Here is a 26981-nt window from a genome sequence, read left to right as displayed (position 1 = left end):
AGGGGAGATTAGGCAGGGTTATTATGGGAAGTCTTGCCTTGGAGTAACAACAAATTGAGACCAGTGAGTAATTTTTGAGCAGAAAATAAAAGAGTAGTGTTGAAAATTACTTTCTTGGAAGGTAGTGGACTGGGAGAAGTTTGGGAAGCTGGGAGTAGCTTGGTGTGTAGCATAGCAAATTAAGCATACAGCTTAGAGTCTTGGTGGTGGTGGGTGAGCAGACATGAGATCTTTAGTGCTCTAAACAGAGCACTAATTCTGGCCACTCAGAACAACCAGAACTAGGCTGTAGCCGAGGTCTCAGATGTCAGAGAAATCTATCCTGCCCTCTTAAAAAGTCCAAGGTCAAACATCTTTTGGCAGCCACTTCCAACTTTTCCTTGTCCTTCCCTGGTTTACCCTGGAGCATTTCATAGGCTAAAGAAGTCAGAGTGTACTTCTTGGTCCCAGGGATGCAATGACCGTCATATGATGTAGGTTACCTTAACCATGTAGGTTACCTTAACCATGGAACATGAGATGCACATTCTTGAGAACATGGCTCCTGGACAGGAAATAGCACAGCTAGAGATATGCTCTGTTTATTCCTGCAAAATATATCAAGACTCAGCATTTTGGAAACTTACATGATTTTCCCCCATTCTTTACACTGTAGAGTACATACGGCTTACTATTCACTTCTCAAAGTCTCCTTGAGGATAAAGGACTCCTTGAAGCAACTATCAAAGAATACAGTATTAACATAGCACCCAACGTGTATTTTAAAACACACGTTAATGGAAATTGTACTATTTGTGCAAGTAAATGCAACTATCCTTCTATTTTCCATACATTATGGTTATAGAGTTGGCCTTAATTAAAAAGAAATCAATCAACCCACTCCTGCCAACCACCCAAGGCCACAGATCACATTTGAAGGAGAGAAGGCAGGTGACGGGTATTAAATACTGATTAGGAACAATGACTTCAAAACAAAACAAAACAAAAAAGCTTTTAATATTTGGACTAGATTTTTTTTTTAAAGTTGAAATATACTCTACAAATACTATGCTCAGCTGGGTATGCTCTGTATGCCCCTAGATCTGCTGATGACATCCTCCTTTAGGAAGACAGATGAAAATGAAATGCCTCACTTAACAGAGTTAGAGAAATGGAGCATTGCAGTGATTTTCAATTTTTTTTTTCCACCAAAGACTCCTTTTGCCCGCTTGTTTTAAAATGTTGTCTACTGTGATGGTTAACTTTTTGTTTAAATTTGACTGGGCTAAGGGATGCTGATAAAATACTACCTCTTGTGTTTGTGAGGGTTTCTGGAAGAGAAGTGCACTGGCATCTGTAGGCTAAGTCAAGACCGACTACACCAATGTTGGTGGGTATCATCTAGTTCACTGAGGGTGTGAACTGAACAAAAAGGCAGAGGAAAGGCAAATTTGCTCTCCACCTAAGCTGGGGCATCCATCTTCTTCTGTCCTTGGACATCAGTGCTCCTGGTTCTTGGGTCTTTTGGGCTGGGACTGAATTACACCACTGGCTTCGGTGGTTCTTGTTTATAGCTGGCACGAGATTTCTTGGCCTTTGTTAAGTACATGAACTCATCTTTCTCCTCCTATTCACTTCTGCGTTCTCTCTTAAACTAAAACAGAGGCACCACAAGATGTGCTGTGTGTGTAGATTTTGGAAAGGTAGCCAGGTGAATATCAGGTGTACCAGTAATATTTCTTAAGCTGAGTGCTAGTTAAATAGATTTAGTTGTAAAATTCAGAGCTGCACACTTAAAATATGTGCCCCTTTCTCTTTCGCACACACACAGCTTAAATACAAGGAAAATGTTATTACAGAATTTTTGGCAGCATAAAGTCCTATTTCTTTAGCATGGCAACTCTCCCCTGCCCCTGTTCACAGGCAGCCTTAGCTACCTGCCACTTTCCCATCACCACACAACGGAAGGCTCACTCCATAGCTAGCAGTCCTCTGATAATTCTGTCTTCAGACACTGTTCTTTTTTCTTGGTACTCATCTTTTAATCTCATCTTAAGCATCATCTCCTCTTGAAAGATTTTTTTCTTTCTCTTCTTCATGTGCCTCCCAGTTCTTTTATCATCCTCTCAGAAAACAACTGTGAACACTGCAATAACCTTGCTTTAAAAAATTAATCTTTTGGGCTATGCTTTATATAAGCAATGAACTGAATATACGATCAAGAATTGTTTCATGGCGACTGGAATTTTGAGCTATCACTCCAGGTTTACAACCAAGGATGTTAAAAATGATGTAATTTTAGTAGGAGTATCTCCTATGACCATGTCCCCACATTATGATGAAGTCAACAGTCACAGCTTCTGCTAAGCAAGAAATCCATACATGAAATAGATGTGACTCCAGCAAAAAGCACAATGCTTAAGTGTGCATGCAACTATGACATACGGAAAATACTTTGCATTAGGGTTTCCAAAATACTGAGAACAGGTCTGAGAACCTTATTATTAGTTGAAACACTGGCCAGAGAACGATTTGTGTAGAATAAGTAAATCTGGGGAGATTTCCAGCATGAGGATAATTGAGGTCTTAAGTGCATTTCCAGTTACTTTTTCTGCTTTTCACTGGGCTACAAACTCTGTTTTGACAGTTAACTGATGTTGACTACTTAATCTGAATGCAGAGAGTACAATTTCTATACATACACCTTCATGTTCACATGTGCACACACAAATATTTCCAGGGGAAGATGAAAAAAGTGTGGAGGGGATGTTCAGAATGTCTGTAATATAGAAGGGAGGTGTTTTGCTCAAACTATTAGATAGGTAGAATTATAGAGTTCCAGGTGATCTGGAATTCTAAAGAATCTGGATTTAGCCCTTAAGGGAACTATCCCAGAAAAGGTCACTACAGGCACACCTTGTTCTACTGTGGTTTGCTTTATTGTGCTCTGCAGATACTGCGTGTTTTCACAAATGGAAGGTTTGCAGCAAACTAGCATCAGGCAAATCTCGATTCCACTTCTCTAAGAGCATTTGCTTATTTTGTGTCTTTGTGTCACATTTTGGTAATTCTTGCAATATTTCAAACATCTTCATTACTATTTTATCTGTTATCCTAATCTGATTAGTGATTATGACTCACTGAAAGCTCCGAATGATGGTTAGCAATAGGTATTTAGGTATTTTAAAATTAAAGCATGTACATTGCTTTCATAGACATAATACTATTGAACAGTTACTAGACTACTATGTAAAGTGTAAATATAACTTTTATATGCAGTAAGAAATAAAAAAATTATATTGCTTTATTGCAATATCTGCTTCATTGCAGTGCTCTGGAACCAAACACTATCTCCATGGTATGCCTGTAGTCACAGGTACAACAAGTGAGAGCAATTTCTTTTAAATCCTAAATTTTTAAGTGCAGTATTTATTTGACAGGATAGATTTTGAATGAAAATAACAAAGAACTCTTACACAAAGCAAAAAACAAAACAGGTTTAATTATTAAAACAGATGAATTAATAGGTTTATATAACCATCAACTAATGGAAGCCCTAGAACCAGAAATAAGGATTTTAAAATTGCATGCAAAGTCTAGTTACCATAAAAACCAAAGCAATACCAAAATATGTTTCCTAGTATAGACTCCAGGTCTTTTTATTTCCAACTCTTGGTAATCAAAATATGTACACTTTCGCATGCTACTGGTAGTGGAGGAATAAGATTATTTGTATAGGACTACAGTTATGTTTCACAGATGGGAGGGCACAAAAAGAAGTGTCTTCCTCCACTTTTTCAGGCCCATCTTGAAAAAAGGCACTCCCAAAGGTTCCTTGGTAACACCTTTGCTAGGCTTATTAATTACTCATATAATCTTTACACGTAAGATTAATGGTCCACTCATTTCACAGATCTGGGAACCACAAGGCATTGGAACTGTTTCTTTAACTCCATGCCAAACAACTGGCTTTCTTAAACAATGACCCAGAAAACCTTTGGGTATCAGTTTGGAAAAAAAAAAAAAATGGGGCTGTTTCCTTGAAAACTTAATCATATGCTTCATTACTAGGCTTTGGCATGCACTGCCAAACATATTATGGAACTGAACGAACCATCATATGATGGTGGCAAGGGACACTCCTGAATAATTAATTACTCTAGTTTTCTCATTTCTGCTCCCTTGTACCAATGCAACTTTGTCCTTGTCCCTTTATTAATTATAATACCAAGTGCTCTGAACCTGGGTTTGACCTCTCTCCTAAAAGATGCGTGAGAAAAAAAGATGCTTAAATAAATTACTGAGTCCTTCTCTAGGATCATCCAAACAAAGAGTAATGGAAGTCTTCAGCTGCCTGTGGGCAGCTGTCCACCTTTCACAGAATCTTTAGAAACCATTTGCCTGAGGCCAAGGACAATCTGCTTTGTCACTGAAACTGACTCACAGTGAGCCATACTGAAACTGCACTTGGGTAGCTAGTCTCAAGTCAAACTGAGCTTGAATATGTCTCTACATTTACTGCATCCATGTAGTGTGCAATTTCTGATGCTGAATAAGAGATATGCGGCAATTGAAGGCTTCGCCACAAGCATCACATTCATGGGTTTCTTGGGTTTTTGCCTCTGTGTGGATCTTCTGATGGTTGACAAGGCTGCGCTGTTGACTAAAACTTTTGTCACACTTCTCACACTTGTAAGGTTTCTCTCCTGTGTGTATTCTCTGATGCTGAATTAGGCCCGAGTTCCGGCTAAAGGCCTTCCCGCATTCATCACATTTATGGGGTTTATTACCTGTGTGAACACCCTGATGTCGGATAAGATTACAAAGCTGACTAAAGCTTTTGCCACACTGTCTGCACAGATAAGGTCTCTCACCAGTGTGGATTCTTTGATGTTCAATAAGAAATGAGCTCCGACTGAAGCTTTTCCCGCATACAGTACACAGGTAGGGCTTTTCACCAGTGTGGATTCTTTGATGTTGTACAAGGTGTGCACTGACACTGAAAGTTTTTCCACATTCATCACATTTATAAGATTTTTCCTTGGGGTAGACTTCCTGCTGTATAACAAGACTGCAATTTGGATCAAAACTTTCCTTGGTTTCATTGTATGAATAAGTCTTCTCTCTGGTGTGGATTCTCTGATGCTGAATAAGACCTGAGCTTCTGCTAAAGGCTTTTCCACATTCCTCACATTTATGGGGTTTGTCTCCTGTGTGAATTCTCTGATGACGAGTAAGGTTGCACAGCTGACTGAAGCTTTTCCCGCACTCTTTGCACTGATAAGGTCTTTCACCTGTATGGATCCTCTGATGCTCAATAAGGAATGAGCTCCGACTGAAGCTTTTTCCACATTCGATACAAAGAAAAGGCTTCTCACCAGTGTGGATTTTTTGGTGTTGTATAAGGTATGTACTTAATCTAAAAGCTTTCCCACATTCTCCACATTTATGAGGTCTTTCCCCAGTGTGAATTCTCTGATGTTCAACAAGTAATGAATTTCGACTAAAGCTTTTCTTACATTTGGTACAGTGATAGGGTTTCTCACCAGTGTGAGTTCTCTGATGTTCAATAAGGTGTGACTTCCAACTGAAGGCTTTCCCACAGTCACTACATTTATGGGGTTTCTCACCTGTGTGAATCCTTTGATGTTTAACAAGGCTCCTTCTCTGGCTGAAGCTCTGTTTACACTGATTACACTGATAGGGTCTCTCTCCAGTGTGGATTCTCTGATGTCTAATAAGGGTTGAGCTCACACTAAAGGTTTTTCCACAATAATTACACTCATACGGCCTTTCCCCAGTGTGAATTCTCTGATGTTCAATAACAAATGAACTGCGACTAAAACTTTTTCCACATTCGTTGCATTGAAAAGGCTTCTCACCAGTATGTACCCTTTGATGTTGAATGAAATGGGCCTTCCGGACAAAACCTTTTCCACATTCTTCACATTTATGGCATTTCTCTTCTGAGTTTGATCTCTTACGAATAATATTACTGTTTCCTCTGAACATTCTCTGGTCCTGAGCCAAAGATTCCCTTGGTATTTCCCATAAAAAGATACCTCTCTGTTTATCTAACCTACCAACAAGTTCAAAGGTTTCCCTACCTATGGGATCTTGGTCAATTTCACTTTTGATTCTTGTAACTATTACACCCTGTGGTTCCACTTCTTCCTCAATCTCCTCAATTTCTTGTTTCACAGTTGGCTCCTCATCCTTATCTCTGTTCAAAACATCTGGAATAATAAATAGAAAATAGATCAGCTGGGCTCTCTTGTTAGCAAGGAGAAATGCTTAGGAAAGTATTATTAATACAAATTAATCCACTACATCTATAAAATGTGAATGACTACTCCAGAGTATAGTGAAGATTAAATTAGTTTATATATACAAAGCATTTAGGACAATGCCTGGCAAAGAATACAAGCTATATAAATAATATTAGTTATCTGATAAAATATTTTTCTTGGAGAAGGGGTATGAAAAGAGTGAGTGTGTGAGTGTGTATGTGTGTTTTTAAAGAAGCAAGCTTTTAAGTTTTTATTTTTTATTTTTTTAAAGATTTTACTTATTTATCTGACAGAAAGATCACAAGTAGGCGGGGGGGGGGGGGAAGCAGCTCCCCACCAAACAGAAAGCCAGATGCAGGGCTCAATCTCAGGACCCTGAGATCATGACCCAAGCTGAAGGCAGAATCTTAACCCCCTGAACCACCCAGGTGCCCCTAAGTTTTTATTTTTTTTAGTAATCTCTACACCCAACATGGGGCTTGAACTCACAAACCTGAGATCAAGAGTCACATGCTCCTCTAACTGAGTCAGCCAGGCACACTAAAAGGGTGTTTTTATAAGTAAAATGATGAGTTAGTAGGGCAAGCAGAATTGGGAAGAAGTCCTGGTAAATCAACAATTAGGCAAGGTAAGATGGGGAAACAATGAAATAGAACAAGTAGTAGTATAATGAAGTATTCTATCAAGGAAGAAAGGATGATGCAGGAATAAAAAAACGTAGGTTCAGGAAAATATGAGTAAGACAGCATTACTGAACCATGAGTAGACCAAATAACTGACAGAAATGAACACAAAATGTTGAAAAGGGTAAAAGACAAAAACAAAAAACAAAACAGGGGAAGCAACAATTCATTCATTTACAAGAATTTACTTATTGCAAACAAAAGCATTCCAGGTGTGTGTAAGGATTCAGGATTCAAAGATAAGACATGAAGTTCCCCAGCTAATAAAATGAATGACTAGTACACTGGGGAGAGAAAACATGATAAAATACTTAACTAAAGCACTCCTCTACTGAGACAAAATGCCCTTTAATATAAAATAATGGATTATGGACACTGGGGAGGGTATGTGCTATGGTGAGTGCTGTGATTTGTGTAAGACTGATGATTCACAGACCTGCACGCCTGAAGCAAATAATACATTATATGTTAATAAAATTTTTAAAAAATGAAAAAAAAATGCATTGGAGTGACAAGGAGTCTATGATACAGAAAGACATAATAAAATAAATACAAAAGGAACATGGTCACAGTTAATGAAAGAAACAGAGAAAATGCAGTCTGTGGTAACTTACGCCCTCCCCTACCGCAAATCCTACCACATTCTTCAAGTACATAGGTTTCTTACCCTTCTAATGTAAGAGCCAAGTTGGAGCCATTTAGTTCCAACTGAGAGTCTCTAAGACATCTGAGAAATGAAAATCTTACATTTTCATGTAAGATGAAACAGAGTGGCATACAGAACTCAAGTCTGCCTCTGACTTTCTCCCCGATTTTCCCTCTCTTGCTCTCTGCTGGATAATTCCACTAGAAGAACTGATTGGTAACAGATATATACATTTGGCCCTAAACAATTTCCTTTTTTAGACTTCCTCTTTTCTCTCAATTTTCTAATTTTCTTTGGAGTCATCTCTGAGTTTTCTTTTCACTTAGTTCAAACCAGTCATTAAGTTACTTTATTCCAAAAACACTTCTCTTATTCCTCTAAAAAATCAGTAGAAACTTTATTTCTCTTTATGCTACTAATAGTATTATATCTTAAATTCACTTGAGAGGTCTGCTTTCTTTCACACAATGAAAAAGGATGAGAGAACTCCCTGAACTTTCTGCCCCCTGCCTATAAAGTTATCTGCAATGGTATATGAAGATATATTCCATTCCTATCCAAAGCTAATTCACCTACCTTCTCTTGATCTCCCATGTCTCTTGAGTACCTAACTACTACCATTGTTTCCTCATTCTTCCATCTGTTCTCCATTGCCAACATATTTACATATGCTCAGCATACAAATACGCCCAACTTTATCTCAAACCTGAAACCCCTCTCTTAATGAAAGCTAAGTTTTGAAATAAAATCTTAACTCTGTAGGTCTCCTGTTCCTAGGTATGTTTCCCATGCCCACCTCTTCCCCTACAACCTACTGTGAAATATGGCTTCTGTTTCCAGAATCTTGAAAAGCTTCTTCTAAATCACCAATGACTCTTGAATAATAAATACAATAAACATCTTTAGTCCTTATTCAGCAGCATCTGACACTGTTGACTAGTTCCATTTTGACACTATCTGGCTTTGATTTCTATGCCATTATATTCTTTTAGTTCCCTATTTCTTCTTTGGCCTTTTCTAATAAATTTCCTTCATGTATTTCTCTTCCTTCATTAACTGTTGAAGGTTACTGTTACCCATATTTACATTCTTACCTTGCTCTCTCTATATAGTCTATTTACCTGTCTCAAAAAGGGCTTACAATTAACATGATCATCATCATTTGCTGTCATGTATGACTCTACCTCCAATCATCTTCTCTTGACAGGCATCTTCATCCATTACCCAAAGCAGAAAATCACCCTAGATTTTTCCATTTTTCCTATTGGTAAACAATCACCAAAATCAAAGATTCAGCTCTCTAGTATCTACCTTCTTTCCATGTCTTCCTGGATTATGCAAAAGCCATCCAATAAATTGTCTCCATACTACATCTACTCCACTGCATCCAGAGAGATGTGCATGAAATGGAATTCCAGTCGCATCACCACCTGTAGATTCACTAGTACTCCATCACTTATGAGAGCAAATCAAAGCTCTTTCCACCATGATACTCAGCACTTCACAAAAGGTTCTCTAAATCTCAAGTCACCCTCCTACCCACTCTCTCACACTGCAAAGTGGGCAAATTGCTTATGCTAATCTTTTTTTTTTTTTTAAGATTTTATTTATTGATTTGACAGACAGAGATCACAAGTAAGCAGAGAAGCAAGCAGAGAGGAGGTAGCAGGCTCCCTGCTGAGCAGAGAGCCCAATGCGGGGCTCGATCCCAGTACCCTCAGATCATGACCTGAGCTGAAGGCAGAGGCCCTAACCTACTGAGCCACCCAGGCGCCCCGCTTATGCTAATCTTCTATGCCATTTCTTCGAACATCTCATTTTACTAAATGTCCCCCAACATTGTTTACCTGGCAAACTCCCGGTTTCTCTTTAAGATTCAATTCAAGTAACAGTTCCTCTACAAAGCCTTCACTAAGCCCAAGTGGCAGACTTAGATGTTCTGTTTTTTATTACCAGCCCTCATCCACAGCTGCATTATAGCTATTATATGCACTGTTATTGCGCTGTATTTACCTCCTCCATGGGACTGTAAATTCCTTGTGAGAAGGGAAAGTCTCTTTATAATGTTTACCCAGTGTTGTTGTTCTAGGGTTTTACTCAAAGGAATCAGATAAAATTGTTGTTATTTGCAGACAATATAATGTCCATGTATAATTTCTAAAAAAAATTAAGTTAAATATAATAGTAACAAGAAAACTAAGATGTAAAATAAATAGTGGTAAGTACTTACTGCCAAGAATAAAAAATTAGTAAATGTTATAGAAAAATAAAATGTCTTATACGGTAATAAAAACCATAAAACCAGGAATAAGTCTCATAAGAATTGAATGAGAGCTTTGAAAATAAGCCATAAAAATTTTCTGAAGGACGTAAGACAGATAAATAGAGTCAAGCAAATTGCTAAAGAGATTCAATGTTATAAGGATCTTAATTCTTTCCAAACCAATTTATGAACCCAACTATATTCCAATCAAAATCTTTTTTTTTTTTTAAATATTTTATTTATTCATTTGAGAGAGAGAGCACAAGCAGGGAGACAGGCAGAGGGAGAAAGAGAGGCAGACTCCACGCCGAGCAGAGAGCCCGATGTGGGGCTCAATCCCAGGACCCTGGGACCGTGACCTGAGCCGAAGGCAGATGCTTAACCCACTGAGCCACCCAGGCACCCCCGCCAATCAAAATCTTATAAATGAATAAAAAATCTCAATGAATCTAAATTTCAACTGGAAGAATAAAGAAAACAAGTGTATCCTAAAAAAGAACATAAAAGAATGATTTATCATATCAGACATAAAATGTAATACTCTGCTTAAGTAAATTAGACAGAGAGACACTGGAATGAAAATAAATACGTCAAAGAGACAGGTAAAGAAAACAAGTGAGTTTTGACTTCCACACAGAGTAGTACAGAAAGGACTATCCATTAGATCTGGGCTTGGTAGCTATAATCACCTTCTGAGGTCTCTGCCATGCTTTTAGTCTATGCTCCCATCCTGTGATCATATAGCTAATTTGCAGAGAATTGACTCAAAGTGCATCTCTACCAGGAATTAAAACTGAAATAGGCAGTTATTCTGAACACGACTAGAATTATAATCTATCAACTCAGAAGCTATAGCGACAGAAGCATGTGGTTATGAGGAGGAAAGACCAGTCTACCAAGAAGAAACAGAATGCAAAGACAGAGTTCCTTCCTGAGCAATCCAATTTCTGTGTTTCATTTTGTTTTAAAGATTTTTATTTATTTATTTATTTTTAAGATTTTATTTGTCAGAGAGAGAGAGCGCGCGCACAAAGTGGGCAGAGTGGCAGGCAGAGGCGGAGAGAGAAGCAGGCTCCCTGCCGAGGAAGGAGTCCAATGCGGAACTCAATCCCAGAACCCCGGGATCATGATCTGAGCCGAAGGCAGTGGCTTAACGGACTGAGCCACCTAGGCGTCCCAGATTTTTATTTATTTATTTGACAGACAGAGATCACAAGTAAGCAGAGAAGCAGGCAGAGAGGGGGAAGCAGGCTCCTCACTGAGCAGAGAGCCCGATGTGTTGCTTGATCCCCAGACCCTGGGATCATGACCTGAGCTAAAGGTAGAGGCTTAACCCACTGAGTCACCCAGGCACCCCTTGTTTTTGTTTTTAAAGTAGGCTCCACAGTAGATGTGGAGCTTGAACACATGACCTTGGGATCAAGACCTGAGCCAAGGTCAAGAGTCAGATGCTTAACCAACTGAGCCACCCAGAAGCCCCTAGGTTTAGTCCTTTTCTGACATCCAGTTGCAGTCGTGCTCATATATTGTGTGTGCCACCTCTGTCCCTATAATAAGTTCTCTTGCTGACTTAAGCTAGTTTGAGTTAATTTCTATAATCTTTAATTAGTTTTAATACTATGGTAGCTGCAGAGAGAAATGGCAAGGAAATGGTGAAGTGGAAGTGGCTAAGCTTTAGGCCATAACAAGAGTTACCATACATTTTCCAAAAAGGGCCAGACAATAAATATTTTTGGCTTTGAGAGCCATATAGGCTCTATTGCAAATGTTCAACTCTGCCATTACAGCATGATAATAGTAACAGATAATACATAAAATGGGCACTTTTTTTTTTTAAGATTTTATTTATTTATTTGACAGACAGAGATCACAAGTAGGCAGAGAGAGAGGAAGGGAAGCCGGCTCCCTGCTGAGCAGAGAGCCCGATGTGGGGCTCGATCCCCAGACCCTGGGATCATGACCTGAGCCAAAGGCAAAGGATTTAACCTACTGAGTCACCCAGGCGCCCCCAAAATAGGCACTTTATTCATAAAAATGGACAGTGTGCCAGATCTGGCCTGTGGACTGACCACAGCTGCCAATCCTAGAATCCGAAAGTGTATAGGAAGAACAGTTTTTTTGGTAAAAGAATGCGAGAATGGGGAAGAATCTGCATTCCTAGCACTAGCACAATGCTTGATTAACTATTTATTGAAAGGATGAGTAGTTGAACAAACAATTGAGGAAAGAATACATAATATATATATTCTAAGTATATATATAATCTAAGAAGAGAATCAATGAGTTTAAGGTCTTACAGGAACAGCAATTCCCAATTCTGTCAAGGTCCAATACGGCTCAAGCAGACTAGAAAAAAGTCATTAAAACTGAAGACGTCCATTTCAGTTGAAAGAACTGGAAGACCTGGGGCCTGGGTGGCTCAGTGGGTTAAGCCTCTCCCTTCGGCTCAGGTTATGATCTCAGGGTCCTGGGATTGAGCCCCACATCGGACTCTCTGCTCAGCAGGGAATCTGCTTCCTCCTCTCTCTCTGCCTGCCTCTCTGCTTACCTGTGATCTTACTGTCTCTGTCAAATAAATAAATAAAATATTTAAAAAAAAAAGAAAGAAAGAACTGGAAGACTGAGAATTGAGATCAAGCTGTCAGTTGTATTAACATAGTTACCAAAGTGTTTAAAGAAAAATCATCATAGAAAGGAAAGGTACGAATAAAAGACCAAAATTAAATTTGGAAGAGAGCTGTACTAACTAAAGAAGCAAGATGATGTGCAGTAAAACACTATGTTAGAAAAAAATCAAGTAATTGTGATCTTTCACCAAGGGAACTCTTATCAAAGGAATGGTGACAGAATCTGTAGATGAAAAGATTGCAGAGGGAGAAATAATAACAGATAAAAAGCTGTAGTTCAGCTAAAATGGGAACCTGAAAGTAGGAGATCACAGATGGGCTCACTGCCATGCCTTCGTCCATATGGTACTCACATCTAACAGTAGTAGGGGCAGGCAAGGCTGGGCATATGTCTGGTTCTATCAGCCAGGATACCATATGTGTGGATAAAGCTGGCAATGACTCAGAGACACCATGGCATATTGGGGAAAAAAATCAGCAGCTGATATGACTGGAGATTGAAGTGGTGTGCAAAAATAATATATGACGCTAGAAACCCAGGAGGGCTATTTAGAGAGGCCCTAGCAGGTACAAGAAATTAAGATTTTTATCCTTTAGGCTACCAGGAATTGTAAGTTATAAGCAGTTAACTAACAAAATCACTTTGGTGGCAGTAAATAGAATATATTAAAAGAAAGGGAAATTGGAGGCAAGAGGCTAGTTTATGGACTAATGCAGTAACTGGTCAAGAGATACTGAATCTTGAGAATATTCATTCATTCTATTACACAAATACTTAGAAGCATATAATATATATGCTTCTGTGCTGAGCATATAATAGAGTCAATGTTTAGTAGACTCTATATATGGTTCTGCGCTAAGTGCTGGAGAAATCAAATGAAAAAAATATAGTTACTGTCCTCATGGAAACCTGGTTAGAAAAATAACATAAAGAATGATTAGAGTACAGTGTGATAAATTCAACAGAAGTGTATACAGTAACACAGAAAAAGGAGTACTTAATTCCAAAGAGAAGGCCCTTGAGATCTGAATGGGTTATTTGAGATTTGCCAGGTGTGAGTCATTTACATGGTCTTCAAAAGAAGATGACAAAGATTTTAGCACTCTTAGAGAGGATAAAGAGTACAGTGACAGCCATCAACATTTATATTATACTTACTACATGCTACTCAAGGTCCTAAGTACGTTACATATATTAACTGTTAATGCTCACAGTAACCCAAAGAGGTAAGTGCTATTATTATTGCCACTTGGTAAAAAAGAAACAGGCATGGAAAGATTATGTAATTCACCCAAGGTCACAAGGCTTGTAAGTGGCTGAACCAGGATTTTTACTTAGGCAGGTAAGTTCCAGATGCTTTCTGGAACTTCTCTTAGGTGAAAGTAAGATTTGGGACTTATCACATAGAAGTAGGTGATGATCTGAGTATAGATAAGCTTTGCCAAAGAAAGCATATAAATTGAGAGGAAGTGTGAGAATGCAAGGCAACAGAAGGTAGCAACAGTTTCAAATATCTATAGAGAGGTGAAATAAAACAGTGTCCAAAAAATGTCTATTGCATTTGACGACTGGATTATTACAGACCAATGTTAAACAATTCAAGGAAAATGGCAGAGGCAAGAAAAGGGGCTTAGAGATAATGGAAGGTAAAGTACAAAACACACATTAACCACTCTTACAAAAACTTGGCTATGAAGTGAATGAGGAGGTGACATGGAGCAGCAAGGAGACTGTGACTCAAAGGATCACCACCCACTCCCTTCCTTCCCCAACTGGAAGAGTCATAAACATACCTATTATCAAAATAAAGGTACCAGTGGAGTAGGAAAAGAGACTAAAGTTGTAAAGGGGAAAAAAAAGAAAAGATGACAGATGGATAAACTCTTGGAGAAGCGAGGAAACAGGAGTAGTCTTAAGCATGCACATGAAGAGCAGAGAAGGTGGGAGTTCACGTTTAGTAGCCTCTATCTTATCTTTGCCACAGAAAGTGAAGCCACCACTGGGTGATGGACCCAAGGAAAACTTCTTTAGTTTTTGTAATAGTCATTAAAAAGAAGAAGGGAAAGAGCAATCAATGATAAAAAACTGGCTGAGATGTAAAAACCCACTGCAGACTAGAAGAAAAGCCATGCATACATATACACAGGGCATCAGTCTTTTCAGTTAAAGAACTTCTCTTGCTGTATTTAGCAACCCTGGTAGGAGAAGGGGCAGATTTTATAACCAACACAGAATCTGAAGTCTGCAGAATGCAAAGAGCACAATGACAAGGTGGTGAGAGAGCTTGCTGGTGATAATTTATATGTAGGTCCATGGATTAGATGAGGAGATGAAGTTAGGACAGGACTGATAGTCTGGCGGGGAGAAAGGGAGAAGTCAAGAACAGCAAACATGATTAAGAATAACCAGGTGTAGGGGCGCCTGGGTGGCTCAGTGGGTTAAGCCTCTGCCTTCGGCTCGGGTCATGATCTCAGGGTCCTGAGATCGAGTCCCGCAGCAGGCTCTCTGCTCAGCAGCTGCTTCCCAGTCTCTCTCTCTCTGCCTGCCTCTCTGCCTACTTGTGATCTCTCTCTGTCAAATAAATAAATAAAATCTTTAAAAAAAAAAATAAAGAATAACCAGGTGTAGGAGGAAAGGAGTAGGAGAGGTAGAAAGGTAAGAAGTTAGAGTAAACTCCACTGGGCAGAGATGATGTCTGTTTTGGTCACCCCTGTTTAGTTAATCTAAAATAATAATAATGTCTGCAAAATTTTCAAAAGAGTAAGATATCAGGGTTTAAGATTTGCCTGTTTTGACAAAACTGAGGGTTTGATCATTGATGTGAACTGAACAAAAAAGGAAAGCCAGGTCCCTGAAGCAAATAAGGTCAGGGAATATAGTGAGGGTTAAGTGATGACTACATCACTGATTGCATAGGTGAGCATACAGAAGATTCTGAAATGTGACAAAATCTGTGTGTGAGGGACCAAGACATGTCGACAGATGACAGTGAGAAGGAATTGAGTGGGTAGAGCAAGACTGCTGAGGCAAGAAGAGAAATTTTGCTTGAAGAGTTAAACCAATGCTTCAGGAACAGCCCTGAAAAGGTAGGAGAACATAACTTCTCCCTTCAAGCCTTGAGACAAAGGATAGGGGAAAAAAAGAAAATGCAGGAAAATAAGCAGCCTCTGCCAGGGAAATGGTGTCCTTGGGAAAGTGCCAGTTTTCAGTTAAGGCCAGGAGGGGTAAGGAACATTATGTGAAGAAGAACAGGGGCTCCAGAAGGCAGAGTGAAAAGGGGTGGGAGGAAATCAGTGGGAGGATGAGCCAGGAGGGAAAGTACAGAGCAATATGGGAATGAGATTATGAAGATAAGAAGCCAGAAAGGCATGTATTTTGGTTATTGCAAGGAAGCTAGGGATGACAGGCATGGAAACAATTAATGGCTGAAAGATTTGAATCAGAACTTTGGAACAACGCAGTTTTGGTACTGGTTCTGGTCCAAGTGTTCGCAGAGTCTGATTTCTTATAGCCTCTCAGATATTTTAACCAGAGAAAGAAAAGATTCTTACCCAGTGAGACCAGGTTTCCATAATTCTCCATCATGACATCTTTATACAGGCTTCTCTGAGCTGGATCCAGATAGTCCCACTCCTCCTGGGTAAAAAACACAGCCACATCCTCAAATGTCAGCAACCCCTGAAATAGCACGATTTCTGTAGTCAGTTCCTGTTGTCTCAAGGACAATTCTACCACTGAAAGTAGACGAAATCACTTATCAGGGCCAGGTAGGCTAGGAGGAACATGATAACCAAGAGTTCCAAATGGGGCCCAATTTTGTAACAGACAAGCACCTCAAACTAGATGATAACTGAACTGGATCCTTGTCGTCAGTAGTGCTGGTCCTAAAGATAGAGCTTTTCTGGTTTAATAATTATACACTAACATTTTCATTCTAGCAAGCTGTCCCCAAACTCCCCAAGTGTCCTGCACGAATTGCCCAGCTCCAACTCTACCCCACTGGCTTGGGACCCTGTTCAATTCCATGAACTTCTCTAAGCATCTACCTTGGGTCCAAGCATCGTGACAGGCGCATAAAACACGGGGGAGGTTTAAAAATGGTGCCTCATTTGGAAGAACTCACAAATGAGGGCGCATGTGTGGAACATTACTAATTTTCTTCACCGGATTTACCAAGTCGCTCTTGGAAAAAAAAAAAAAAAGGCCAAGTGGGAGCACTACGGGGTACCTCCCTGCACACATCGCTGGCCCTAAAGACCATGGTCAGGGAGGTGGGGAGGCGGAGGCGCGGCCTAGCTCCGGTTATAGCGAGAGAACGGTGATACCCAGAGGGGGACTTACCTTTGGCTCGGGCGGGGGGCTCGGGGAGGCCATCTCCTGGACAGAGAATCAGGGCAGGAATCCGCGGCGGTCGCACGGAAAGAAGCCTCTCGTTAAGGCCTACCCAGCCTTCAGAAATTAGGCCCAACGAAGGCGAGGCCTCCAGGCTGGGTATGGCCAGGTCCTGCCTTGGTCCCCGAGCGGTCACGACCCCAGCAGCATATCACACGCGCTCCTTGGCCGTCCCCCAACCCCCAATTCCCTCCCCGCCTAGCTGCGCAGACTTCCAGGCCTCGCTAGAGCCTCCTCCCAGTTGCCAGTTCCTCCTCCTTTCAGCCAAGGAGCGCTATGACCGCCCGCCCCCGGACCAGAAGGCGTCACCCGGAACCTTCCGGGACGCCCCCCAACTACAACTCCCGTCATGCTCTGAGAGAACGCCTCGGTCCAGCCTCTGCGGGCAATGGCCACCGGACTACATTTCCCGGCGTGCAAAGGGGGCGGGAGAAACTAGTGGCGCTTCACAGGAAAAAGGGAACACCTACCACTAAGCTTACGTGTGACTGGCTGGTCTTGGCGCGTCACTGCCCCCTGAGAGCGGAGCGCTAGCAAGCGGCTTTATTCCGAGATGGCCGCGCTGTCCGCGTCTGGTGTTACCAGAAGAGGCCTCACGTGGATCGTCTTAGGGGCACCACGCAGAGAATTTTGGTCTCGACTCAGGTAAAGCGGAAGTTTGGATGGTGGGTCTCGTTCAGGGAAAGTAAGGAGAGGAACTGAGGAGGATAAAAGCACGAATTCAAAAGTGAGTGCCATGCTATTGAGACGCGACCCTAGTCCTCCGCTTGGGTTAGGGTTAGGAGTCCAGAAGCGAAAGCGCGGGTCTCCTGGAAGGCTGGGGCCCAGTGTTGCCTGTTTTGTCATCTGATCGCGGAGACACCGCTCTCTTTCCCTCCCACGTCGCTCATTCATTTATTAAGCAAACAGCGCGGACCACTTGTTCCAGGCCCCGCGTGCGGTGTCCGGAAACATGGTTCGCTTGGAACGAGCAATCCGGAACATGAACGTGAAAGCGCTCGGGAAACGAAGTTCATTTGCGCGGTGTCCTCCTTCACGCGCCAGATTCAGAAGGGAAGTGTGGCCTCCTCTTATTGTTCGTTTGTGTATTCATTGATTCACTCAACAGACAGTTACTAAACGTCAGGTGTGGGTCAACATTTCCCTAAGGAGTTTACAGTAGCGACACAACGCCCCTTCTCAGAGCTCGGACGTATGGGGAAACTGAGGCCCCATGGAGAGGAAGTATTTTGCCAAAAGCGGGTTAATGGCAGAGCTGGGACCAGAACCCAGGTCTCTGATTCCCCGTCTGCTGCTTCTCCCACAGCACCCTGTGGAATATTTTGAAGGTAAATCTGTTTTGACTCACAGTGTTAGGACCTCAAAACTTGTGGGAACTTCAGGGAACCATTTATGCCGTCAGGGTTCAAGCAAAAACTCTTTCCATCCGGAAGGATTTTTGTCATCTGTTTATGGATTTATTAGCTTCCCCTCTTTTTTGGTGAGTAGTAGTATCTCAGATCTTCAGGTTTGTTTCAGTCATCACAAATTCATAGAGTGTCTACTCTCTGCCAGATGTTTCGGTGTTAGGGATACAGTTGTTAATAAGTCCGACTAAATATTTGTCTTCATAGAGCATATATTCTGATGGAGGCAAAAACACAAACGTGGGATATAATTTTGAAAAAATGGTAAATTATGGAGAAAACTAGAGCAGTATACTAGATTACAGAGATGGGAAGAATGGATTACATTTCATTCTGATGGTACTACTGGCGTAGTTTGAGGAGAAAACGGGAGGTGATGAAGTAGACACTGAAAGTATAGACAACTCCGGGAGATTGGTAAGAACACGGAGTCTAAGGAGTATTTTTGTTTTTCTTTGAAGATGGGAGATTTTTTAACAGCTTATTGTGTGCCTTGGAAACTCTGTAGTAGGTAGAAGAAAATGATAAAGAGTTGATGCAGAATGAGGGCTAAATTGTTGGAAGAATCTTTAAGTAGGCAAAGGAAAATAGTGCAACAAACCATATTCTTGGCCAGACATCTATCCATCCATCCATCCATCCATCCATCCATCTTGGCCAGACATCCATCCATCCATCCATCCTTCCTTCCTTCCTTCCTTCCTTCCCTCTGTACCTTCCTCTCTCTCTCTCTTTCTTTCTTCTCTCTTTTTTCCCCCCAGACATCTTTTTTTCTGCTGCTTCCCATTTCTGTAAGGATGACCCATCCCAGTCTGTTACCAACTCCATGGAAAACAAGAGTCAGATCAGCTAGTATTTCATTAAGCACTGAAGTAGTGTATCGGGCAGATTTCCTGACATGGGCTCATGTACTCGGTAACAGTTATTCATGCAGTTTTCAAAGGACTGCAGATCAATAAAACAGGTCTTTATGATAAATAAAACAGGAGTTTATAATTTGGTACAGTGATTTTTATCCAGGGATAAGTTACCCATCTGGACATTTGGCAGTGTCATTTGGTTATGACTAGAGGACAGGAATGCTATGGCATTTACCCTATCCTGGACAGAGGCTAGGGATGCTGCTGGACTCTGACAATGAACATGATAGCACCCTACAACAAAGAATTATCTGGTCTAAAATGTCAGTATTTGAGCTCAGAAACCCTGACCTGATAAGAGAAATAGAATGTAAAAAAATTAAAACTCAGGTAGGATGCGATATACTGTTAAAGCAATATAATATGCTACAGTAGATCAGAGGAATTTGTAGTTGTATTTGGGCAAACCAAGTAAAGCTTCTTGGAAGAGAACAGTTCTGTTCTAGGACTTAAAGTAAGATTCTATAGGTGAAGATGAAAGATAGCCATTTCCAATAGGATATAACTTAAGGTAACACATGACACCAGGAAAGAGGGAAACAATGTAGTAGTTTAGTTTGGGTAGGGCACAGAATGTATATAGGAGATTAGAGATGAGGTTAGAGAGGTAGATTGGGTTTAGAAACTGGGAATCCCAGGCAAATGATTTACCTCTTTACCTGTTCTTGGAATTCTTAGAGCATGTGAAACCTCCTTACCTGTTTTTGGAATTCTTAGAGCATGTAAAATCTATAATTTTTTTTTCTGTGTGTATCAGACGAGTTCAGTTACAAGCTTCCGAAGGCAGGTACCTACTACCTATCTTACTCTCTCCACAGGGCCCGAGAGAGTAGTAAGTGTGCATATTATTTATTGATTTAGATAGATAGATAAGATTGGGTCTGGTGTTCATCAGCTTGTAACCAAAGATTCACATATTTGCTTTTGATCATTCCAGAAAAGAAACAAAGCCAGTGGTGGCTGAGACAGTGGAAGAGGTGAAGAAAGAACCTATTTTGGTGTGTCCGCCCTTACGAAGCCGAACATACATACCACCTGAAGATCTCCAGAGTCGTGTGGAATCTTGTGTCAAAGAAATTTTTGGCTCATCTATACCTAGTAATTGGCAGGATGTGTCCCTGGAAGATGGTCATCTGAAATTCGGTTTGTTGGCACGTTTAGCTGATGACCTGGGCCATGCAGTGCCCAACTCCAGGCTTCACCAGATGTGTAGGGTCAGAGATGTTCTTGATTTCTATAATGTGCCTATTCATGATAGATCTAAATTTGATGAACTTATTGCCAGTAACCTGCCTCCCAATTTAAAAATCACTTGGGATTACTGAGCAATTCAGAAGAGAAGCATGTTGAAATCATTTTGTCCTGAGCAAGGGGTTGGTTATTAGCCTTGATACTTTACCATGTAAAATGCTGTCAGAACTGTTTTCTAAACCCACTTTTTCTGTGGAAGAATGAATTACCTCTTTTTTTCCTCATGTCATGAATTAATAGCAGGATTTTCTTTTTTCACATTCGCTGGAAAAAAATTTTTTTTAGTGGAATCAAATCATCAATTGTGTATGAAAATTTCCTTCTCTGGAGGACACAGTAATTAAACTTGTTCCTACGATGTGAGGCTATTATATGTTCAGACATGATGTTTATTCTTCATAGGCATAAAACATGTTTTATGCAAAAATGTGTTTTAAAATAACATGTTTTAATCCTGTTAGGACTCTTAAATCTAAGGTGGTATTATGTATAGGATAAATGCAAATAAGGAAACTTGGATATTTGTAAAAGAAATGTAAAAATCTATGTTGTTGGGGCGCCTGGGTGGCTCAGTGGGTTAAAGCCTCTGCTTTCGGCCCAGGGTCCTGGGATCGAGCCCCGCATCGGGCTGTCTGCTCTGCGGAGAGCCTGCTTCCTCCTCCTCTCTCTCTCTGCCTGCCTCTCTGCCTACTTGTGATCTCTGTCTGTCAAATAAATAAATAAAATCTTTAAAAAAAAAAAAAATCTATGTTGTTTATTTTAGTAAGTTGTTTCTTTCACTGCTTTACTTCACAAATAGAAATAGAAAATGATAGTGTTCATTCTAGATTAAGCTCTTGGAATTAAAGTACATTTTTTGAAGAGTGTTGTGTGTTTTAAATTTTTTTAAAGGTGAAAGTTGCTTCTCTGTCTAGTCATTTCCTTAATTTAAGTATTATGAATGAAAAAATTAGAGTATATACCAACTAGGAAATGCTATAACTTTTTTAAAAATAAGAGAGATGCCAGATTCTATATCTAAGTGAATATTCTCTTAAAAGGAGATGATACTTATGTCAAATCTTTTTAGCTTTTCTGTCCCGTTTTTCTGACAGAGAAGGGGCATGCACTTTAGCAGGGCAGGGAGTGGGAGAGAGAATCTTGAGCAGTCTTCATACCCAGCATGGAGCCATGATGTAGGGCTTCATCTGATGACCTGAGCTGAAATCCAGAGTTGGCCACTTAAGTAAGTAACCCAGGTGCCCCCTTTTCTGTAACTTTAAAATTGGCTTTGAGTACCTGCCTATGTCCACTAGGGTGGTCTTTGCAGACTTTGGTGTAGGTACTCAATTTGTGGAAATACTCAAGTAGCTAATTACCATATAGTTCTGAACTACAGATGTTAAGTGAGGAAGTGATTAAATTAGGAATTATTTTTGTTTAGACTTCAGATATGGCTAGTCAGTAATAAGACAGAGAAGGAATTTCATGTATTTTACCTTGACCACTAATAGTTCTGAAAGAAAAGTGATAATTTTTATATGAAGGAAATTGCATATATTCTCTTTTCCAAGGGTAACTTCTTTGAAGTGGGCAAAAGTCAGATGGTTATATAAATTCTGGCATATTAATAAAATTGGTTCCATTATGGTCATACCCATAAATGTCATCAGCGGACAATGAGATTTTTAATAATCTATACATTAAAGAACATCAGAAGTTTCTGAAGCCCTGGAGCTTAAATATCAGAGCTGATAAATTCCTTCTATGTGAGAAAGTTTTCCGTATGGAAATAGTTGAATTTAACTTACAGGATTTGATTATCTTATTTCCTGCACATCTTTTACTTCTGGAGATAGAGAAAAATGTGCAAAGGGCATGACGGAAGTAATAGTAAAGGGAGTGTGGAAAAAACACTTGGTTTTACCTGGAGAACTGCAAAACCCAGCTGTGTATGGGTGTAAAGGCAGAGGGACTTATTTGTAACCTGGAGCAGTGTTTCTCAAAATTTAACGTGCATATGAATTGGAGATCTTTTTAAAATGCAGATTCTGGTTACATAGATCAAGAGTGGGTCCTGAGCTTCTGTATGTCTAAAAACCTACAGAATGCTGTTCATGTTTTGAGTAACATGATCCTAGACCCTAGAATTGAAGCAGTGGTCCTGAAACGTTGAGCTAATAGATAAGATAAACCACATCCATTAATAACACCAGAAGGTGTCACCTTTCGACAGTCCAATGCAATAAATCTATCAATGATGACCTTTGGTTTTCCTGAAAAGTTTAAATTAGATTTGCTAACTTGTTTACTGAGGTCACCAAGCATGATATAATTACATACGGTTTACATTTTTAAAAATTAAGTAATTGCTGTATAAAAGAGTTCTCAATTATAGTTAGCTGGGCCTTTCAACTCAGTAAATATATTTACATAAAACCTGGTAGTAAAATATTCAGTGTTAATAGAAATAGATTTGCACAGACAGTTGTATTTCAAGCCACATAAATAGACTTCTCCCTCTCCTGTTCTTTTTTATTTTAACGTCATTTTTCTGATTAGAAAAAGCACATTTTTAAACATTTGGGAAAGCAAATACCATTTTGGTCTTGCTACTCAGATAATCACTAACATACTGGTGTATTTCCAAATGAAAAACTTTTTTCCTATATTTTAAAACTTACTGTCACATTGTCCTGTTCCCTTCACTCTATGATCATTTCTGCTTATTTTAAGATAGCCTTAAGAGTAATAAATTTGACTAATAACCTCTGTAACTGAATGTTAGGTACAGTAGACCTTTCTTAACCATTGAGGGATACATTTCAAGGCCCCCAATGGATGCTGAAACCCTGGATAGTATTTAACCCTATATATGCTATATTTTTTCCTATACATTCAGACCTATGAGAGTTTATAATTAGGTACTGCAAGAAATTAGCCATAACTAATATTAAATAGAAGAATTACAATATGCTGTAATGAAAGTTATGTGAAGGTGGTCTTTCAAAATATTGGGCTAAACTGGGGGCACCTGGGTGGCTCAATGGGTTAAGCCTCTGCCTTTGGCTTAGATCTCAGAGGCTCTCTGCTCTGTGGGGAGCCTGTTTCCTCCCCTCTCTGCCTACTTGTGATCTCTTTCTCTCTGTCAAATAAATAAATAAAATCTTTAAAAAATATATATTGTACTATACTCACCCTTCTTAGGATGAGGTGAGATGATAAAATGCCTGTTTGTGATGAGATGAAGTGAGGTGAATAACCCAGGTGTTGTGATGTAGAATTAGGTAGGCTGCTATTGACCTAATTTACATCAGAAGGATTGTTTGCTTCCTGATTGGGGTTGACCAAAGGTAAATCAAATTGGAAAGTGAATGTAGCTAAGGGTGGGGAGGACCACTGTAATCTTTCAACCATGCTATTACTGGATATTTAAGTTATTGCCAGTTTTTTGCTTTTATTTTTATCTATTTTTTAAAATACAACTTTTTTAGTTCTTTGTGTATTGGTCTGCCATAAAACTCCCTTTTACTCAGAAGTGGAAGTCATTCCACTAAGTTTCTTGACTTTGAACCTAGGAATGGGCAACGTGGTCTTGTTTGTTTGTTTATAAATATGTATAAGTCATCCTTTTGGCAGTATTTTTTTTAAGATTTTATTTATTTATTTGACAGAGAAAGAGATATCACAAGTAGGCAGAGAGGCAGCAGAGAGAGAGGAGGAAACAGGCTCCTTGCTGAGCAGAGAGCCGGATGCAGGCCTCGATCCCAGGACCCTGGGACCATGACCTGGGCCGAAGGCAGAGGCTTGAACCCACTGAGCCACCCAGGCGCCCTTGGCAGTATTTTTTTAAAGTAAGCTCTACACCCAAAGTGGAGCTTGAATTCATGATGCCAAGATTAAGATTCACATACTGTCCTGACTGAGACAGCCAGACACCCCTGTCCTACTTCTTTGATTTGTAATCCCATTAACATGTGTTCTGTATATCCTAAGAGATTAAATGACAGGTACCTTGAACTCAGTCATACCTGCAAACATGAGCTTATCTTATCTGCAGTCACTTTTCTATCTTATTTTTATTAGGTTATTTCACAGTGCAAAAGTCCTAAAGTTTTTTTTTACTTGTATGATTTCTAGGTTCAAAAGTAGTCTCTAAAATTAACTTCTGATTCATCAGAATTCCAATGTTAGTTGAATAGTAGCAAACTGCAGCTACCATGAAATTTATTTTCCATCAGGAAATATTAAATTCAAGATATTTAACACTGAAGCAATACTAATCATACATTGCTCATATTCAATTTTCACTGATGCCCCAGAAATGACCTTTATAGTAATTTTACCTCCTGATAGAGGATCTAATCGTGGTTCATGCTTTACATTTTTGTTATCATCTTCACTTGCTCTCCTTTACTTTGAAACAGTTCTTTATTAAATTGTATTTTACAAGGAATTTATTCACTCCATCTAAGTTGTCAAATTAGTTGGCATAAAGTTGTTCATAATATTCTCTTATTTTCCTCTTCATGGTCTATTGTATCTGCAATGATAACCCCCTTTCATTTTGGGCATTTAAATTTTATTCTTTTTATTTGATCATTCTGGCTTGTAGTTCATCAATTTTGTCGGCCTCCTCAAAGAACCGGATTCGTCTTTGTTAATTTCTTTCTATTGTTTATTTTCTGTTTCATTGCTAATACACTTTTCTTACTTCCTTTCTTCTAATTTGGGTTTACTTTCCTCTTTTTTTTTTTTAAGATTTTATTTATTTATTTGGCAGAGAGAGACTCAGTGAGAGAGGGAATACAAGCAGAGGGAATGGGAGATGGAGAAGCAGGCTTCCCGCCGAGTAGGAAATCCAGTGTGGGCTTGATCCTGAGCCTAAGACAGAGGCTCAAAGACTGAGCCACACAAGCACCCCACATTTATTTATTTATTTATTTATTTATTTAGAGAGGGAGACAGTGCTTCATTAGTTTGGTTAGACTGCAAAGACATATTTGAGGTTTTGACTTATAAGATGACTCTAGATAGTGCCATTCTTCTTTATTGAGGAAAAGAAAGGTTCGAGGGAAATATGTCAGGTACTTTTTAACTTGTAATCAGGGCTATCTCCTCTGGGCTGATTGGAAATGTGTTAAAGTCTCAGGTCTTGAATGAGAAGTAAAGTCAGATTCTTAATTTTAGTGTTTGGAATTTAGCAGTTCATGCAGACAAATAATCTTTTCGCCCATTTTACAACCTCAGCTATGGAGTTCAAAGAGTGCTCAGATAAGGGCACAAACTCTGTTGGAGTTTGTTTACAGAAGATACCAACAGGGATTTGTGATTATGAAGATATCAAGCCAGGATTTATATTTCTGGGGAAGAATGACTCTGAAATTATTTGTTAACCTTTATTTATTCTTTCTTCCCCCATCTCCATTAATATTTTTCCCTACTTCTAAAACTGTTTCCTAGAATATTGTAGAAGAAACTCTCTTAGTCTGGGATTTTGAATTGTGGTCTTCTTTTTATATTATTTGAAGGGTGATTTAATGTCAGATGAATGGTTTGTTAGAATTACATTATGCGAGGATATTTCTTAAAGGTCTTACATATTTATGCAATTCAAGAATACTTTCTGGTAGTGAAATGTAATAAACTGAGGATATGAAGGAAAAAGTGATGATGTTTGAAAAGAATTACAAGTTGAACTAAGGCTAATGACTTTTCATTTACTTTCTTTCTGTTCAGGAAAACTGGTTGATCCATGTGATATTTAAGTAGAAACTTAATGGATAATGTATGGAAGGAAGTCTACACCTTTAGGCTTTTTTTTTTTTTTTTTAGATTTTATTTATTTATTTGACAGACAGAGATCACAAGTAGGCAGAGAGGCAGGCAGAGAGAGAGGAGGAAGCAGGCTCCCTGCTGAACGGAGAGCCCGATGCAGGGCTCGATCCCAGGACCCTGAGACCATGACCTGAGCCGAAAGCAGAGGCTTTAACCCACTGAGCCACCCAGGCGCCCCACCTTTAGGCTTATTTAAAGTCGGACTGTGTCTAATCTCTCCATGATTATCATAGTGTAGACCCTTGATAAATTCTTATTGAACTACTAATCAGTTTTACTAAGAGTTGGAGATATAAATTCCATTCCTGACTGCCATGTATTTCTGTGTGCCTTATGTATACTCAATTTCTTGAATAAATTTACAAGGGAAATAGAGTACTTTGGGGCTATAAAATCACTTGTTTTTAAGCTTCTCGGGGGAAAATGTCTTATTCACCATTAGATTTTCATTCTCAGCACTTGTCTCTCATTAGTTGGCTTATTCTCATCAGCATGTATTCATGCCCGTGTCTACCCCATCTCTTGCTCTCTCCCTCTGAATGCACATGTGCGTGCGCGCGTGCACACACACACACACACACATTAAAAACAGAACACAATGTTAGCAGATACTGTCAATACCTTGTCTGTATAGACTTCTCCTAGTGGTATTAGTGCACAAGCCTGACTCACAATATCAGACCTTGGATTCCTGTGCCTGACAGTT

General features: G+C 39.6%; 2 protein-coding genes across 4 annotated transcripts; one reads left to right on the top strand and one right to left on the bottom strand.

The window, feature by feature from the left end:
- Positions 1–3456: 3456 nt before the first annotated feature.
- Positions 3457–17222, bottom strand: ZNF189 (zinc finger protein 189). Of its 3 annotated transcripts, none has more exons than XM_082696779.1 (3): positions 16831–17222; positions 16041–16125; positions 3457–6215 (listed from the first exon to the last, which is right to left on the bottom strand). In XM_082696779.1, the coding sequence occupies exons 1-3, from the start codon at positions 16861–16863 to the stop codon at positions 4495–4497; spliced, it is 1839 nt and encodes a 612-aa protein (XP_082552905.1). In that variant the 5' UTR covers positions 16864–17222; the 3' UTR covers positions 3457–4494. The 3 variants fall into 3 exon arrangements, with proteins under 3 accessions (XP_082552905.1, XP_082552904.1, XP_082552906.1); XM_082696778.1 differs by having other exon boundaries at positions 16041–16167; positions 16831–17209; XM_082696780.1 differs by having other exon boundaries at positions 16041–16122; positions 16831–17162.
- Positions 17223–17389: 167 nt separating this feature from the next.
- Positions 17390–20813, top strand: MRPL50 (mitochondrial ribosomal protein L50). The gene is made up of 2 exons (XM_082696805.1): positions 17390–17526; positions 20145–20813. The coding sequence occupies exons 1-2, from the start codon at positions 17435–17437 to the stop codon at positions 20530–20532; spliced, it is 480 nt and encodes a 159-aa protein (XP_082552931.1). The 5' UTR covers positions 17390–17434; the 3' UTR covers positions 20533–20813.
- The last annotated feature ends 6168 nt before the right edge of the window (positions 20814–26981 follow it).

The sequence above is a fragment of the Mustela nivalis genome (genome assembly GCF_964662115.1).
Source record: "Mustela nivalis genome assembly, chromosome: 13".
Lineage (NCBI taxonomy): Eukaryota > Metazoa > Chordata > Mammalia > Carnivora > Mustelidae > Mustela > Mustela nivalis.
This window is presented reverse-complemented; position numbering and strand designations above follow the sequence as displayed.